At 37.4% G+C, this 18,818-nt stretch overlaps 4 protein-coding genes across 4 annotated transcripts; 2 read left to right on the forward strand and 2 right to left on the reverse strand.

Moving 5' to 3' along the window:
* The first annotated feature begins 2,471 nt into the window (after positions 1 to 2,471).
* On the forward strand, positions 2,472 to 4,755 carry LOC147542864 (dof zinc finger protein DOF5.6-like). The gene is made up of 2 exons (XM_086636502.1): positions 2,472 to 2,970; positions 3,416 to 4,755. Exons 1-2 carry the CDS (start codon positions 2,917 to 2,919, stop codon positions 4,376 to 4,378), a joined length of 1,017 nt encoding a protein of 338 aa, XP_086492628.1. The 5' UTR covers positions 2,472 to 2,916; the 3' UTR covers positions 4,379 to 4,755.
* Positions 4,756 to 6,202: 1,447 nt separating this feature from the next.
* On the forward strand, positions 6,203 to 8,615 carry LOC147542865 (Ribosomal protein L12/ ATP-dependent Clp protease adaptor protein ClpS family protein). Its single transcript, XM_086636176.1, has 2 exons — positions 6,203 to 6,332; positions 7,469 to 8,615. Exon 2 carries the CDS (start codon positions 7,614 to 7,616, stop codon positions 8,196 to 8,198), a length of 585 nt encoding a protein of 194 aa, XP_086492302.1. The 5' UTR covers positions 6,203 to 6,332; positions 7,469 to 7,613; the 3' UTR covers positions 8,199 to 8,615.
* A 1,176-nt stretch (positions 8,616 to 9,791) lies between these two features.
* Positions 9,792 to 10,652, reverse strand: LOC147542866 (large ribosomal subunit protein bL12c-like). Its single transcript, XM_086636503.1, has one exon. The coding sequence runs from the start codon at positions 10,541 to 10,543 to the stop codon at positions 9,974 to 9,976; it is 570 nt and encodes a 189-aa protein (XP_086492629.1). The 5' UTR covers positions 10,544 to 10,652; the 3' UTR covers positions 9,792 to 9,973.
* Positions 10,653 to 15,167: 4,515 nt separating this feature from the next.
* LOC147542867 (monodehydroascorbate reductase 4, peroxisomal-like) lies at positions 15,168 to 18,207 on the reverse strand. Its single transcript, XM_086632210.1, has 7 exons — positions 18,041 to 18,207; positions 17,666 to 17,717; positions 17,297 to 17,377; positions 16,842 to 16,960; positions 16,441 to 16,660; positions 16,100 to 16,218; positions 15,168 to 15,969 (listed from the first exon to the last, which is right to left on the reverse strand). The coding sequence occupies exons 1-7, from the start codon at positions 18,158 to 18,160 to the stop codon at positions 15,283 to 15,285; spliced, it is 1,398 nt and encodes a 465-aa protein (XP_086488336.1). The 5' UTR covers positions 18,161 to 18,207; the 3' UTR covers positions 15,168 to 15,282.
* Between the last annotated feature and the right edge of the window lie 611 nt (positions 18,208 to 18,818).

Below are 18,818 nucleotides of genomic sequence, written 5' to 3' on the forward strand. Positions count from 1 at the left end.
TTTTCGTTATATGTAAAGATGCAAGTAAGCATGAGTTTTCTATTCCATTTTTTTAACACATGTCATGTTATGTCATTCAAATCTATAAAAATCTACAGAAAATGACTCAGAAAATCGACAGTAATACTATCGGAGTATTCGTTTATACCTTAAAGTAACTTAAATCCTAACAAAACAAATTCTAACTCACCTCTAGAATTGCGAATTAAAAAAACCAAAATGATATTTGAGTTCATAGTAATGAAATATTAAAATAATTATGAATGAAAATTGGGTTATCAATTAATTTAAAATCTAAATAAAACAAAGAATACAAATAATCAAGAGAACAATTGAAAATTTTTTTTTTCAAATTGCCATATTTGTAGGAGCTAACCAAAGTAAGAAGAAAGGATTCCTTCTTATAACTTTGGAAGTGGAAAAGCGAGTTGGTCTTGGATTGATCATATACTTGGGTTTTTGTGCAATAAAAAAGAATTCATGGACCACATAAATATATTAAATGGTCAAGAAACAAATCTCTTCATCTTGTCATGCTAATGTCACTGTGAATCATCCACCCTTTCCTTCTTTTGACTCATTAATTTGTGGGATGTTTATTAATAATTTCGTCCGGTTAGTTTTGTTTTTTTGGCCAAAGAATGGGAAAGGTTTATACAAATTAAAGCGCGGTCTTTTATTTTCAGATTTCAAATCAGAAAAAGAAAACCCTTTACTTTTGTTGATCGTGATTTTTATAATATGTGTAATACATTAATTTTTACATATATGTATATATATATATATATATATATATATATATATACATATATACATGCTCAACCTTATTTGAAGTAATCTACCATTTTGTTACTATGGGACTATGGGAGAGATTTCAAAGTAAAGAAGAATATAAAGTACACTTAAAAAGAAAATGTTTCTTACATCATTCAAAGTTTAGATAAAAATGAGAAAGACTAAACTTTTATTGATCTTGTGGGTGAAGCCTCAATCATTGTTAGTAACCAAAAGAAAAGAGAGAAAGGATTTGACACTTCTCACTACTTTATATTGTTCTTTTGTTACCTACACAATCAATATGTCTAAAGTATTTTAGAGTACTAAACAATGAATACCTAATCCATAGTCACAACTATACGTGCCCAAAACGCGAACTACAGATTCATAATATGGAGACCGGGTATGAAAAATGGGTGTTGACGTCTCTCTATTGTTTTCATTTAAGCGGCACAATATGAAACATTGCACATCGCAAACTTCACGCATCAACTTATGCATGGATTTCAATACATCCTCTTAGATATCGTGCAGGGCTTCAGTGTAGATTTCAAATATGGTCATCAAAGTTAGAGAACTGGTACGGTATTCTTCCTAATTAGACTACCACCCATATAGGTTGGAGTTTGCATAAGCCATTCACAAACACATTAGATTTAGAGATATATTTTAGATTCAAATGAGGCGGCGCTTTGGGTCCCAACGTAATTGATGGCCTCGTGTTCAAATTTTATTTGTCAGGGGTGGTACTAACCATTCCTTGTAACAAAGAAACAAGAGCAGACTGCTTTGCAGCATGGCTTACATCCTAATCATGACATCCCAGTTTCTAACAAATTGACTAAAATGAGTATTGCTAACCCATTTCTAATTCTAGGCCTAGAATGAATTTCTAATGTCGAAACATATTTGTTATGTGATTTAAGTTGTAGTTTATTTGTTAAGATTGTCGATTATTTATAAGAAGTCAACAGGTCAAATCATCCCTAACCGCTGTCTTTGTTTCTTCCCTTCATTGTACGAGACCCTTAACTCCGCTTAAAACCTCCCAAATGTTTGGGCGGACAGATGGCTCATCCAAACATTATAGATATGAAGTTATCATTAGAATAAACTAATGCACATTTGAGTAATAAATCTACAAATTCTCACCCATACAATTGCAGACTATTTTTTTTTGTTGCAAACTATGATATGGCAAAGAGAAGGAAATGGGGTGAAATTCCACCTAGTGGCAGGTTGGGAGTATGGGTCATGTCATGGGGAGAGAACACATGAGAAAGTGAAGAAGAATATATACTTTGCTTGAGGAAGGAGAAGAATAGAGAGAGAGAGAGAGAGAGAGGGTCCTCTTACTCTCCTCCCCCACCACCTGGTGATAGAGAGTATCTAGAGAGAGAGAGAGAGAGAGAGAAGGGGGAGGAGGTGTAGGGCCTCCAATGGAGTGTTCTTTCGGTTTGGTCTTTTCCGAGTACCCAAATATTCCATAGTCCTGTCTCTATCATTGACGATGACCGCCGTGATTGCTTACGTGTCATCCATTCCCCCCTTCCACCCAAGTTTATTTCCTACCAAGTAAACACAAAAAGAAATCAAACTTTCTCTCTCTCTAGATATAATGAAATGATATATCAATCAATCAGCTGTTCTAAGATTTCAACAAAAAAAAAAAAAAATCAGCTGTTCTAAGATGAGTGTTTGAGGAGGAGCAGTGTTTAAATTTGATTTTGATAAATTCTAGTCAAGCTGACATGATAACTAGTGGGGCCAGTCACAGACTCACAGTAGTAGTAGATTGTCCCCAACCCTAATTTACAGACAATGCTTGGTGGGTCCCACTCTTAGGTTTCCTTCTCTCTACTTTTTCTTCCTTCTTATTCACATCCACTCCCTTCCCATTCAAACCACTCCTTCCCTCCCTTCCCCTTCCCTTCATTCTTCCACCACCACCACCACCACCACCACCATCTCTCTCTCTCTCTCTTTCTCTCTTGGTTCTCTCTTATTTCTCTCTCTCAACATCATCTATCTTTGTATGGAGGTTGTAGTAGTACTCTTAGGAAATTAAGGAAGACAAGATAGTGCTTGTATAATTAGGTAATTATCATCTATAATACCAAAATTTGATTGAGCTAAGTAATGGGTTTCACTAATTCTCTCCAAGTTTGCATGGATACATCAGATTGGCTACAGGTATATCTCTATGTCCATCCTTTTCTTTATTATTAGCAACTCAATTCACTTCCACTCTAACATATATACTACCCCATCTACTACTCAAATATGATCATGGGTGTTACCCACATTAACCTTGTTTTATTTCATTTTTATGTCATGGGTGTTAGTCAAATTAACCTGGTTTTAGTTCATTTTTATGATCATAGAGTAGTGAAAATGTCAATTACATACTTTTTTTTTCGATGAACAGTCAATTACATACTTGAAATTTTGTTTCATTATTTATGCAATAGTAAGAAACATTTTAATGAAGTAATAGAAGAATATAAGATACCTCGAGTTACATGTTCCGGAGTGACGGACAAAGTGACACTGACAATTCTGACTACTGTACTATGATACGTCAAATTGCACTCAATATTGTGAATCTGACAACATTTTATATGTGTTTACGATTCAGGGTACGATTCACGATGAAGACGGAGGAATAGATTCTTCTCCATCATCTGGGGTAGACATGCTCACATGTTCAAGACCTTTACTAGAGAGAAGGCTAAGGCCCCACCATGACCAAGCCCTCAAATGTCCAAGATGTGATTCAACCCACACCAAGTTTTGTTACTACAACAATTATAGTCTTACACAACCAAGATACTTTTGTAAGACTTGTAGAAGGTATTGGACTAAAGGAGGTTCCTTAAGAAACATTCCTGTTGGTGGTGGTTGTAGGAAGAACAAAAGGGTATCATCTGTCAAGAAATCATCATCTAGTAATCTTCATCAACACTCTGCGAATAATTCATCGTCTAACGATTCAACCCCGACCGATCTTCAACTTTCGTTTCCACGTGATCATGATCATCAACTACAATTACCAAACTTTAGCACATTGTTTGGTAACTCATCTTCTTGTGATCATGACCTTGGAAACCTAAGCAATCTCATTGAAAACAAGTATAATGCTATACTAGACCAAAGTAACCCTAGACAAGTTGATTTCATGGGGTGTACCAAGTATGATAATATCATAGAAAACCCTACAAATCATGATTTTATGGGAAACAATGGTTCATTAGGTCTTCTTGATGGTATGGGAAATCATGGGTTTGCACCTTCCAACTTTCATGGTCTTGGTTCAAATCCATTTGGCACTTCTCTAAATGGGAGTAACAATGAGACTTTAATGATGAACAACTATCAAAGGATGATGCTTCCATATGAAGGAAGTAATGACCAAGATACCAATGCATTTGAAATGAAACCAAACAAGCAACTCTTGTCCATTGAGTGGCAAGATAATAATCAAGGTTGCTCTGAAGTTGGAAAAGATTCATCATTTGGGTATTTCATGAACAGTCTGGGATCGTGGTCCGGCCCGACGATGAACGGCTATGGATCTTCTCAAACAAACCCATTAGTCTAGACTGAATTATTAGTTAGCTACTCCTACTCTCACCTTATCATCAATATGGTTATTTTCGATGTTTCTATTCCGATATCTAAGTATGTCTTCTATTTCAGTATCTAGTTCTCTTGTTGATTAATTCTACTTGACTATAATGAGAGATGAGTTTGAATGAGGAGAATGCAAAAGTTAAAGAATGAGAGGGTTTTTTTTGCATGTAAGTTTGCTTATTTTGTAGTTTTAAAATCTAAGTATGTGATCTTCTTATGGCCTAGTGTTATTTGTTTTCTTAAAAGTAAGGGCAGTACTAAGGCTGGTTTAGGATTTTGTTGTCATGATAAAGATGATGATGAAGAATGGAAGATCTATAAATATTGCTTTTGCTTTTTTAGAAATCAAAGTCTGATGATAAGTACTTATTTTGTACTTCTAAATTTTTTTTCCTTGTTATTATATGTTTTTTGTGTTCAAATATCTTGTAAGCACCAACTTTCTTTTTTGTTGTTGAAAGTGTAAGCAACAACTTGTTGCTTGCCTTTTCTTTTGTAATGTATTGTTCTATATCTATTGCCTACTTGAAAATAATCGAAAGTAATAATTTGAAAATCAATTGTACTAGATGGGCCAAATTTTTAGCCTGGGCACCGCCTGAGTGACGATGTGGCATAACCGTTTGTCATGTCATCACTCCGACCATGCTGAGACTGAAATTTTGAGCCACATAGATTCTCCCTTTGAAGATTGTAAAAACATCCCAAAATTCAACTAAATGGGTTTGCACTAAATAAATCCATGTAATGCCAACATTTGGTTGGCTAAGTGGTCAATAATGTTGAAATAAACTCTAAAAATCCTAGAGGTTCGTGGTTCGATTCCACCGCTTTTAGGTCAAAGAAAAAAAACTCGAAGTACTTGTATTGGAAAGGGGTTCCTTTCTTGAAATTGGTGGGTTGTTCAAGGGAAGGGCTTTTAGCAAAAATGGGGATGCTTTTATAACTAAGCAGAAGAATAGTGTATTCTTCGTCAATTTTTTTGTTTTGTTATAAGCACTGCCTTACGAGTTGGGATCTATGTGTTAAAGAGGCGCATTTTGAATAACAGGGTGCTCTCGGAACTTCTGGAAAACTACCGTTGCCAAATGTGCTTTCAGAACTTCTCGAAAACAAACGTTACCAAATGAAGACATTCGTAAAAACGTTCTTGATTACTATCTTTTCTCTTCCTTCAAATCAAAATTTAGACAAAAACTTGAGAAATATGAAGTTTTTTCATCCTTATTTCTCACTACTCAAACTTCTGCCAATGAACAACAACCTTAAAGTTAAGAGATATTGACTAGAGAAAATTATGGCTGCAAGCCTGCAATCTTGTTTTGTTGACATAGATTTTTGCCCATCCTCAATATTTGGACACTGAATAATTGTGCATGAATAAGTATTTTGCCCTTACTTACATCCTTCTGCAACTGTCTCTTTCGTTACTAGTTTCTTCTCACCGTCTCTCCATAATGGCCACCACTTCGTGAAACACAGAAAATTTTTCGAAGTACTAATTTTTCTTGTTTCGTCCAAAGCTCCCACCCTCCTAATATAACCTCATCAGTCTTTAGAGATTAAATTATTTCAGGGTGTAGGGGTTTAGATCTATGTTGTCAAAGGCGACGCTTAAGCGCACCTACACGCCTAAAGCGACTTTCTCAAGGGAGAAGCGTTTCCCTTGTTTCCACGATTTGCAACGGAGAACGGATAAAGTTAGCGCCTTTTGTCACCTAGGAGAAGCGAGGGCCGATCCAAAATCAATGATAGTGCCTATAAGAATATTGAATTTTTTTTGGGTCAAACTGTCCAAGCCCACTCGATTTGCCTTGGGTTGAAATCAGTTTCTCTCTCCCCTTAGCCCTAAATGATCAAAAACAGTAGAGAGAGGGAGGAAGAACCGAAGAATACTTGAAGAATCAAAATCCAAGTTAAAGGTTAGTTCTTCAATGAGTTTCGTTTTTTATTTAGGGTTTTGGTTTTTCTTCAATGGGTGTATCTTCACATAGTTATTTGATCTGATCTTATAGTTTGAATCCAAAATCTACTGTAGAAAACCTAATAAAGTTTGTGATTAATCTTCTAATACAGTTGCAAAATTTACTTAGAAAATGCTGAAACAAATTGCTTCTAGATCAAATTCCATACATTGAGTATGTAGAGTTTGACTGAGTCGACTAGATTCCTAACACTAAACCCTAATCCTAGAGAAAATGTCATTTTCACTTCAGATTTCAACACTTTTTACAGTCTTTCCTCCCTTCTTCGACATATAGATAAGTTCACTAGATCGAAATTCTAACGACAACAAAAACAACGAATGTGAAACATTGAATGGGATAACAACGAATATGAAACATTGAATGGGAAAATTAACCTTGCCTTTCCGTTTAAGTGAGGGGTTTGCCCTTACGGACATAATATTAGGGTTCCACCCCTGATTCTTACTGTATATCGAGCATGGGGAGGAACACAGTTCGTTACTATTTGTGCACTTCATCCATATAGTTTATACTTGAAAGAGAGAAATCTTACTTTGTCGAGATTTATTACGCGTTGTCATATTGGTTCATGAGTTGTTGTATGCTCCCCTTGTATCTTTACTAATCGGCTTAATCCTCTTTCGCTTGTTGCATTGCGTTAGAATCTTTAAATTTCGTACTACTTCGAGGGTAAAATGGTTTGGTAACTTTTGCTTAGGTTGTCTGTCCTCTCTTGCTTTTTAGTCAAGGGCTTTGTTACTGCTTTGTCATTGGATTCAAACTGATTTTTTCCATTCTTTCATGGTTGTTCTTTCAATCATCAAAACCACCACACAGCCAAGGTAGTAATACTTGCTAGAGGTATTCAGTAGTTATTTTGAAAGGCTTGTATGTTTGCTTTAGCTTTGGAAATCATGACTAACTAGAGGTATTTAGTAGTTATTTTGAATGAAAATATACAATCAGTGAACCAGTGGTTCTAAATTTTATTTGTTTGTTTCCTTACTTGCAATTATGGTTAAACAAAAGAATTTTTTTGTTTTGTTTCGTCACTTAAAGTGGATAATCAATTTCACCATTTGTTTCTGTAGGTAACGACTTCAGAGATAAACTTTCTGGTTGTTAAAGGCAAGATAAAAGATCGTTGCCTTTATTTGCTGCCTTTGCTGCAATAAGGTGGCTTAAATAGTTCCCACTGTTCGCAATCACATGAAACCTTGCTCTTAACTAGCAACCATGAAGCTCATTACATTCGTTCGAAATATTCGTGTTCCTCCCACACTCCCTCACAAAACCGGCCCTCTACAATGTCGTCACTTTCAGCCCGATTTTGTTCCTAGAGACCCATCAGCCAAACCCAAGAGATACAAATACCCAGCTTTTTATGATCCATATGGACCTAAACCACCTCCATCTGACAAGATTGTTCAACTTGCTGAACGGATTGCTGCTTTGCCACCGGAAGAACTGAAACAGATTGGTCCTACTCTAAGAGACACTTTAAAACATCCTAAGCTTCAAGCGATTTCAACAGAAGGGATGGACATGGGTACCCAAGGTGGGGCTTCAGCTGGTGCCGGCAAGGCAGAAGAGAAAAAAGCAGAGAAGACGGCATTTGATGTCAAACTGGAAAAGTTTGATGCAGCAGCTAAGATCAAGGTAATCAAAGAAGTAAGGGCTTTTACAAGTCTAGGACTGAAAGAGGCCAAGGAACTGGTGGAGAAGGCGCCAGTCGTGATGAAGCAAGGGGTGACCAAGGAAGAGGCGAACGAAATTATAGAGAAATTAAAAGCTGCAGGTGGTGTTGCTGTCATGGAGTAGAGCGATCTACTCCATTATTCAAGAAGGATCATGTTCAGATAAATTCGAGATTTCTAAACCACTTGAACATACGAATTTTCTGCAGTTGGGATGGATAAGCATCGGTGTAACGATGAAGCAATAATTGGTTTTCATGCCTGTGCAGGTTTCCACCAGGATTTAGTGTTAGCATTCGAACTTCTATTTGACAATGGTGGAACCCTAGAAACTCCTTGGAGAAGTAAAGTTTCGTTTTACTCTGCTTTTCTTTTCTCTGATTTGTGAGAACTGGTAGGTTGTTTAATTTCATTTGCAGTTTAGATTAATTTATGCAGGAATTTTGAAGAAAACTAAACTAAGCCGTAAGCATAAAATTAGAAATATATAATGCCCGAGTTCACTGGTGGTATTATGTCACTAGTATCTCCTTTGGTATAATCATGTGAAGTCTCTGCTTTACAAGGATTTTGAGTTTTTCTTATATTTTTGTTCTCATTCGCTAGCTATTAGAATTGTTCGACTTTTCGCGCTTACTTTTTCTTACTCTCCTGTGTTTTCTTGTTGTTTCTTTCTGTCCATTTGCTGTAACATGGTCATATCCTTCTCTAGGTTTACGGTCAATCACATCGGTCATCTATGTAGTCCTCAAACATTCTGTTTTGTAATAAGAAAATCTTTGTCGCCCCACAGAGGACCACTTAGCATGATATTGATAAGGTGAAGTAACCAATAAGTCACTCAACACTGACTTTAAGAACCGAGAGAGGGCTCTTCTGAGCTAAAGATATGAAGTCTCTAATCCAGAGACTAGAGAGCTCTGAGTTAAAGATATTGAAGGCACTCAATGTATGAGAGAGATAGAGAGATGAATCTCCATTTTTGTACCTTGTACTCCCAATCAACCAAACCAAGAAGATGGATCTCCATTTGTTACCTTACCGGGGACTTTAATATCATGCTCTAACTTGGCTTTTATTTCCGGCAACAGTTCAACCCCGGACTTGTCCAGCACTGATGTCATCATCTGAAGTTGCTACTAGACGCGGGTGGCTCAGTGACAGGACCAAAAAATCGATTAGATCAGTCATCAATTAGCAATTTTTGGTTACATAGCTTAGACGCGCTCGATCGATCCTTATTTCGCATCGATTAGATCACTTGTCAAAAACGTCGTAGTTCTTTCAACAAGAAAAAGAAAAACGTTGACGTATGCATTTGATTCACTCATTTTCCTGATATTCGTATTTTCATTTTCTAACTACAATTCGAGGTTTCGAGGTAGAAGGATGGTAAAATCGAATTACGTCCTCATATAAAGGGGGTGTTCTCGTCTAGGGTTGATTTGACTATATCACCCCTACAATTATGTTTGATTTGACTATATCACCCCTGACCATAACAAAACAAGTCAGATACATACGAGTCATATTCAGACTTCAATACCATCTAACTCATAGCTGAAACATTGTTGAATCTGGTAATTCTTGGGAATCAACAAACTAGGGTTTTACTATGATTCCTACTCAGTTTTCTATCTGGATTGAATCTTTTAGTGAGAGAAACAAATGCTGATAACATATTTAACTAATCCACACAGAAAAAAGGGAAATTATATATAAAAAAAAACCCCTAGATTTCAATTAGAACAAACCAAAATTACTACAAAATAGACCAAAAAGGATCACCCGATTCCACAGAAAAGGTTCAAACTTTAAGCATTTGTTCATAAGAGAAAGATCATTCAACAATTTGAATAGATTTTCAGAAGAAGAAAAAAAAAACCCTAATTTGATGTTTTAAACAATGGAAACTTTAGCTCCAGCTTCTTCAAGTGTCTTCTTAGCTTCATCTGCTTCTTCTTTTGTTGCTCCTTCTTTGAATTTCTTCGGTAATCCTTCAATCAATTCTTTCGCCTCTTTCAATGCTAAACTTGTTAAAGCCCTGACTGCTTTAATGGTAGAAATTCTCGCATTACTTGGTACTTCATCAATTACAACATCAAATTCTGTTTTTTCTTCTACGACAGCAGCGGTTGTTTCAGAACCGGCACCAGGAGCGACGGCGACGGCAGCCGGAGCAAAAGCAGCGGCTGAGACACCGAGTTCTTCTTGTAACCAGTCGACGAGACCGCGAGCTTCTTCTAGGGTTAAGTTTTTGAGTTCTTTTCCTAAGTTTTGAAGTTTTTCGGATGCAGCAGCGGTTGCGGAGATTGGTGGGAGGAAAGTGGTTTTGCGAGATAATTTAGGGTTTTGGATTGGGAATTTTAGGGTTCGATTGGGGAAGGTAGAAGAAGAGGGTGAAAGATAAGAAGAAGAAGGGCTTGAATAGGATAGAGAAGGAAGGGTGAGGGTGGAGGTGGAAGCCATTCTCCTCTCTCTCTCAACAAAGGGATATCTAGTAAGAACAATAAGCAAATATAAAAGGATAACATAATCTAATGGGGGTTTGTGTGAAGAGGCAATTAGCCTCTTAGCAATAAATGAAAAGTAACAACGAAATCAACAAAGTAACCAAGTGAGAGAGTGAGAGAGAGAGAGAGAGAGATTTGAATAGTTTGTATTACTCGGTTATACCATTTAGTTTACATAAATGAAGTATTTATAGTTTATACAATTAGAGTTTAGAAGGATATACATGAAATATCAACTTAGTCTACATGAAATCATAACTACACCTATCTACATGCAACCATATATTAGGTTGAATCTAGATCTGGCCGAACTTGGTCTCCTAGCCGAACGGGGTCTCCTGGGCGAGCTGGGTCGTGGGCTTTATAGCTGGATCAAGTTGGGGTGCCCTTAATACTCCCCCTCAAGTTGGACTGAAATCGAAATGATGCCCAACTTGCCAATTGTCTTCTGAAAAGCATCACCACCAAGTGGCTTTGTAAAAATGTCTGCAAGTTGATCAGTTGTTGTGGTAAAACGAGGAGCAATAGTGTTGTCTTTGATTTTCTCACGAACGAGGTGACAGTCTATTTCAATATGCTTAGTTCGTTCATGAAAGACCGGATTGTCGGCGATGTGAAGTGCCACACGGTTATCACAGTAGACGGACATTGGTGAAGAATAATTGATGGCGAGATCCATAAGGAGGGACTTGATCCATTGAAGTTCGCAGGTAAGGTTGTCAAGGGCTCGATATTCAGCTTCGGCGGAAGATTTTGCCTTTTCTTAATAATGAGAAATAATTTGACAGAACCGCGTGAACCCCTAGAACTACTGGTCCTAGAACCAGAAATAAATAGGCCTACGCCTCAATTGAATCAAACTTCCAATTTGAACCCCACCCCAGGTTGATGTTTTGTTCGAAAAATTAGAAAATCCAGATTGGATTAATCATAAGAAAAGAAAATAGAATCGGGGAAGAAAAAGATAAAATCTTTTATTTTTATTATTGAAACGTGTTCGTTCATTTTTACTACTTTATCGTAGTAGTTTAGACTCTACCTTCCCGGAGTTCATTCTCTGTGGAACTCCGCTTAAATCATTCTGGTGGATTCCTTCCAATCCCCTTATTTAATGATCTCATTGGAAATCATGTAAAGACATATCCTATTTGATATAGCTATTTGTGCAAGTATTTTACGATTAAGAAGCAACTGCCTCTTGTGCGGTTCGTGCATGGGTTGTTTCCTGGATTTCCATGATAAAGGACTCGAGTCGAGCATAGTAAAGTATCCTGTAGTCGAACGTCGAGTCGTGGACAATCAACCCAGTCATAATCAAAATAGCTAATGACGTGAAGGAAACTGGCGGCTGAAATGAAAATTTCATTATTAAGAATGTCGAGGGCATATTTTCTTTGACATAAGAAAATGCCTTTCGAGGAGCGGGAAACCTCAATGCCGAGAAAGTATTGAAGACGCCTGAGATCTTTGAGGGAAAATGTCTTGTCGAGAAAGGATTTGAATTTGGAAAAGGCCGAATCATTATTTTCAGTAATGATAATGTCATCCACATATACTAGAACATAGAGAGATGTGGATGAAGTAGTGAGAGAAAAAAGAGAGTAATCAGAAAGCGATTGAGCAAAACCTTTCCGGAGGAGAACGAAAGAGAATTTGGAGAACCATTAACGAGAAGCTTGTTTGAGGCCATATAGAGACTTGTTGAGACGACAAACTTTAGACTCTCCCTGTTTAGAAAAGCCAGGTAGAAGTTTCATAAGCACTTCCTTCATTGAGGTCACCTTGAAGAAATGCATTGTTGACGTCAAGTTAGTAAAGGGACTAACCCTTGATCGGAGCAATGGAGAGGAGAATACGAACCGTGATTAACTTGTCTACCGGAGCAAAAGTGTTGTGATAGTCCTGACCCTCTATTTGGGTATAACCTTTGGCGACAAGACGGACTTTATACCGTTGAATCGTCCCGTCAGAACGAAACTTGATTTTATAAACCCATTTACAACCAATGGGGCGTTTTCGAGGAGGCAAATTGACAATAGACCAAGTTTTGTTGGATTCCAACGCCGAGATTTCCTTGGACAAGACTTCATGGCCTGAGAGAAAGAAGAGGGGTCAGCAGTTGAAAGATCTGATGCAAGGAAAATTTTGTGTGAATCAGAGAAGGCATCAATGGACATGTAATTAGCCATAGGATAAGGAATATTGGAAGTGGTAGAGGAATGACAAATGTAATCAGAGAGGTGGAGCGGAGGGCACCTAATACGCTGAGATTGACTTCTGGGCGTTGTTGGACCAGGAAAAGCATCCGGTTCAGAGGTCGGATTCTCCATAGTAGGAGTGTCTTGATGAAGAGATTCAGTGTTGTTGTTTGGCACAACGCCCGATCCATGTGAATGTGAAGAAGAAACGGGTCTGGCCGAGCTGGGAACCCGTGTAACTGATAGCATTGAGCTTTAATATGTCCATGCATGTGACAGTACTCACAATATGGGCGTTGTCTCTTTGGACGATAGGTATCGTTGCGATCAGACCGTGAACCCTGACCGACGGCTAGAGTAGCCGCTTCAACACCATGAGAGTTAGAGTTGACTATATTCTGTTGAATCTCCTCTTGCTTGACAAGTGAATGGATACATAAAGTTGAAGGAAACGGATCCATGAGGAGGATCTGACCTCGGAGGTCAATGAGAGACTTACCATGAGCACAAATGCATGGTTCAACCGTCGTGAGCGATTGAAGCTCATCTTGAAGCGATCAATTGAGTAAAATAAGTAGAGACATCTAAGCCCTCTTGCTTCAAAGAGGAAATATCTCTCTTCAGTTGAAACACCTTAGGAGCGTTCGTATGAAAAAAAAGATCATGAAGATTCTTCCAAGTCTCAGCAGCAGACTCATCATAAAGAATAGACGATTGAATATCCGGAGAAACAAAGTTAATAATCCAACTCGCAACGAGATCGTCGCATCGTTCCCATGAATGTAAATCCGCGGGAGAAGTTGGTTTGACAATAGTTACATCAACGAAACCAAGTTTATCCTTGGCTCGAAGGGCTTTGGTCATACCACGAGACCAGGAGGCACAGTTATCTCCGGTGAGAAGTGGGGTAATTAAAACAGTCGTAGGGGAATCCAAATGGTGGACATCGAAAACTTCAGTAACAAGACCAGCAGATTGTGTGGTGGTATCATCAGTGAAAGACTCAGAAAAAAATACGAATAGGCTCTTATACCATGTGAAGAGGCAATTAGCCTCTTAGCAATAGATGAAAAGTAACAATGAAATCAACGAAGTAACCAAGTCAGAGAGAGACATTTGAATAGTTTGTATTACTCGATTATACCATTTAGTTTACATGAAGGAAGTATTTATAGTTTATACAATTAGGGTTTAGGAGGATATACATGAAATATCAACTTAGTCTACATGAAATCATAACTAAACCTATCTACATGCAATCATAGATTCGGTTGAATCTAGATCTGGCCGAACTGGGTCTCCTGGACGAGCTGGGTCGTGGGCTTTATAGCTGGATCAAGTTGTTTCTGTCGGGTGCCCTTAATAGTTTGAAGTATTTTTTTTTGTTGCAAAGAGATTGGAGTACTTTTTTTTTTTTTTTGATGAAGGAGTACTTGATTTTTTTCTTATTATTTGAAAGGACAATACTATTAATAGCAAAGAGTACAATTAGAATACTTGGGCTCTTGCTCTAGCAGTCCTGCATCCACTCTGAAAACTCAGAAATAACATGATCGAAATTGGGTGAAGGTCGCAATCCACCATTTTTACTCAAACCCAATTGTTGTGTAATATATTTCTTTTGATGGAAGTTGACATAAACCTATTAACTAAAATTCATGTGTCTGTGGCCATGAGACTTACGATGCGACAAAAAATGTTAGAACATTCCCATTTCTGGGTTACATTATCGCCAAAAGCAAATCTAACTAACTCGTGAGCTACTGCATTAAAGGTACCCGAACGATGCGAGAATTGAAAACTCTCTGAAGTTGCAGCTTCATTAAGAACCTCAGAAATAATAGAGAGAATTCTTTATGGTGGTTCCTACTCCGGACTCAAGCACGCCTTTATCACGATCAACAAGTCTCCTTCAATAATACATTTATGTTGATATAGTGATTTCACATGATTAATAGCTAATTTGGCTGTCATCGCTACCGCAACTAGAGCATGTGGCGTCATAATCACCTCAGATAAAAGTTTTCCCCAACTTTGATTAACACCACCAAATTATGTTGCATGTGTAGCTTGAGTAAAAATTTCATTTTTTGGTACCTTTCGGGCTCGGAAAACAAATCGAGAGCCCTATGTTTGATCATAATCGCATCGAGCTAAGGCGAACCCATAAGCACCAACTATTGACTTCGACTTACTACGACCAGAGTCAAGCGACTCAAGTGGTTTAATAACCTAATTGTAAGACATCCACATGATAAAGAACATCCACATATAAGTCAGTAAAAAAGTGGAAATGAGTTGCCCCTATATTATCCTCTTTAAAGAACCAATTTAGCAATATTTGAAGCATTACAATAGAAATAAAAATAAATATTGGGACACTTTTATAGACATTTTTTTTTTCGATTTTATTCCAACGTAAATATCAATATCATGCTACAACATGAATATACGAGTTTTAGAAAAACCATTACTTAAAGCCAAGATAAGTTCTTATTTACCACTTTCGACGTCCTAACCAATAGCCCATCCCAACTACTGATGTGGCCAGAACAACCCCAGCAATTATATACCAAACGACAGTCGGTGGTGGTACTGTTAGCTGTTGCTGCTGAGAAACCGAAACTGCAAAATCAAGACCTTGTCTCTCAAGCACGGCCAGGTCTTCGATTGCCGGACTTAGCCTAGTTGCCTTGGCAATAGCTTCAAACTCCTCTCTAGTACCACCTTCAAGAAAAGATCCAACAAGATGACCTTCACTAACCCAATAAGCTCCAAACTTCCCACTTGAGAAATCACCATAATGAACAACTTCTCCTTTATTGTCCCCATAAAACTGCCAAGACAATTTGAACACTCTAGAGTAGATAAAGGGTAAGTAGTCAATGTCTTCTATCTTTTCGGGTGCCATTATTGCAGCGACAGCTTGTTTAGCTGATTTACGGGCAAAGTCAACATGTTCAAGTCCACGGGTATCGCCATAGAGTTTGACAGGAAATGTTGCAACGTCTCCCACAGCATAAACTGAGGTATTACTCGTTTGCATCCGCCCGTTTACTTTGATCCCACCTTTTTCCATAGCTAGTTGTCCCTCAAATAGACTTGTGTTCGTTTTGGTACCAATCCCAACTACAACAATATCTGCAGGTAGACGGGTTCCGTCCTTAAGAACAACGGTCGATACCTGTACGAGATAAATTATTACTACTTCAATGACGATACAAAGTCTGTTTCCTCTCTTTCTCTCTATCTCCCTACTTAAACTACTTATATTGAGCGAACAAAAGTCATTTTACCATCAACTAATTGCTTACCTTCCCAAATGAGTTCTTTTCAACAGATAAAATTACAGTTCTTTTCACGAACTTAACTCCTTGTGACTTGTAATAATCTTCGTATAAACTTGCAATTTTTTCTGTGAACAATCGGGTCACTGGGAAAAAACACAATCAATGTACGAGGAAAAACTATCAAAGCAACTTTCGAGCATTTAGTATTTCTTTCTTATACAGAAAACCCCATTTTGTAGTTGTATCAATACCGTAACTGAACGAAAGAAATGACTGCAAGATTTGTCATATACTCATAGACAGCATTTCCAAGAAGTGTAGAAATTTCACAAAAGATTTAAATTTGAGAAAGAACTCGTGCTTACTCAAATGTTCTCCTGAAATGACCATCGTGACATTTAACTTATTTATCACCAAAGAGGCAGCACATTCCATGCCTATAAAACCACCACCAATAACAACAGCTTTTCCGCCATTACAAGATTTCATCAATTCGACAAGCTTTGTGGCATCCTCTATATTGCGCAAATAACATACATTTTCAGCATTTGCCCCACTTACTAAAATATCTTCAAGTTCTATAGCCTGTAACCGGGAATACAAATTCAAGCAGGAGCAATAAGGAAAGTACTCGTCGATTTTGTGTTGTGATAATTGAACTAATTAGCAATGGCAAAAAGTCCTATCCTAGCCTAAGTGGAAGCTCCATTTCTGTTAAACTTAGTTAAGTTTAGTAAAGATAAACATAAAAGATTAGATTTAGTACCTGAGCACCTGTTGCAATGATAAGGAACTTATAACTTATAGTTTCCCCAGCAGATGTCGATAATACCTTCCGCTCCACATCAACAGATGTAACTCGGGTACCAAGAACTAGTTCTATTCCTAAAGAGATTCATATACCGAAAATTAGTCATTGTGAGACACACACACACACACACACACACACACACACACACACATATTATACATATATGTAATTTGACGACACTCAGTTGTGCTTTAATTCGACAGACCATCTAATAACCATGGGAAAAAATCTCCCATGTACAAGAGATATGGTTCAATCGCCTATGCCGCTGGCAAGTGAGATTAGCCGTGACAGGAACGATAATTGACATATATTAATGCTCACAATATGCTTGATCTTAGATAAAAGAGTACAAATGTAACAACTCGAAATCACTTTATAGGTGAGAGCCCTCAAAGAGGATGAATTACCATGTTCCTTGTACCAGTCTGGGGTCAACCTCTCATCATTTTCGCCTACACAAGTGTGGAAAGACGGAAGACGTGCAGGAGCTGAAAATCCAAGTAAACGACAGTGAGAAACCCCATATACCTTAGAAGACATGTGCATAATAGGAGATATCAGAACCAAATGCCTTATCAGAATAATCTTGGTCTCATGTTTCCCTAATGCCTAATTGAGCATGTTTTCCCGTTTTATTTGGTTTTATTATGCAGGTTGGGGTGGCCTAAAACCAATTATAGCAAAAATTCATGCAAGTAAAGCACGGAATTGACTAAGGCTTGTGCAGACGGAATTTTGAGCGAATCTTGTCGTAACCAATTAAGCTATGGATATACCTTCTGGAAGTAAGAAACCTTTGCTCAATGCTGGTCTCTCGTAGGGCGCAACCTGCAATTTATATAACAAACGTTAACGAGCTAAATGATTAGGTAGCTTATAGACTGAAGGCAAAGAGAGCAGTTTTACAATAATGAAATGTATGACTCTTTTATAAGTATCGACATTATAGTTCAGAACATAAGTACTCCAATTAAACTACCAAAGAAGGGAAAATCAGCAGAGAAATTTTGGAGAGGTTTCTCTATGATATTGTGAATCAAAACCAAAAATCAGACAGGCAAACGACAAAATCATTAAGACCCAAATAAGCACTCAAGATGAATAGGCAAGAAATTGAAATGTAAGTAACAGAGAAAAGAAATAATGCTTACAGATTCTTCAGAGATTATGCAGAGTTCACCATGAGAGATTCCTCTTCTTGAAAACTCGAGAGCTGCATAACCAGCAGCAACTCCTCCACCCACAATCACATATTTGAACTCTCTTTCCATCTCTCTCTAAAGTAATATAGGCTCAAAGTTGGTCTCTTGAATAGTAAGAAGACTTGAACATTTTGAAACACATTCAGGATGTTAAATAGCACATGAGAAAACAAACTTGTTAGTTAATAGTTAGAATACCTAAACCTTTAAGCAAACTTATGTTAGAGAATAACTTTGTTGCCCTCTTTATTATACTTTCCTTCACATAGTAATTTGATATTGATGCATAGATTCTTTGAGTTTTTGTGGATGTTTATTTTACGATGTTGTACTTGACTTTCCACTGACTTTTTTAGATCATCTCACAGTTTGATACTAGTATTTATTAGGCGAAGAATCTTATTTAAATATAGGATAACTAGAAGATATGCAGATTGATCTTAAATTCCTTATAAAAATGTTGGTTCTATACACAAGCCAGTTTTCATTATAAGAATCGTGTTCTATAGGTGACATGACACTTAAATTTTTTTTAAATAATGTGTGAAATTTTTTTCTTGGGGGGTAGGGGGTAGTCATTTCAATTTTCAAGCTTACTCTCTCAACTTTTCTAGAAACTAAAAAAGTTACCTCAAGCTCCATCAACTGAGTTCTTCAAACCAAACTCTATTAGATGGAGTGGTAGTGGTGGTGATAGAACAGTGGTAGTCGTGATACCATTTGATTT

Source organism: Eschscholzia californica, unplaced genomic scaffold (assembly GCF_041429995.1).
Source record: "Eschscholzia californica isolate CP2 unplaced genomic scaffold, dmEscCali1.0.p SCAF_4, whole genome shotgun sequence".
Classification (NCBI taxonomy): domain Eukaryota; kingdom Viridiplantae; phylum Streptophyta; class Magnoliopsida; order Ranunculales; family Papaveraceae; genus Eschscholzia; species Eschscholzia californica.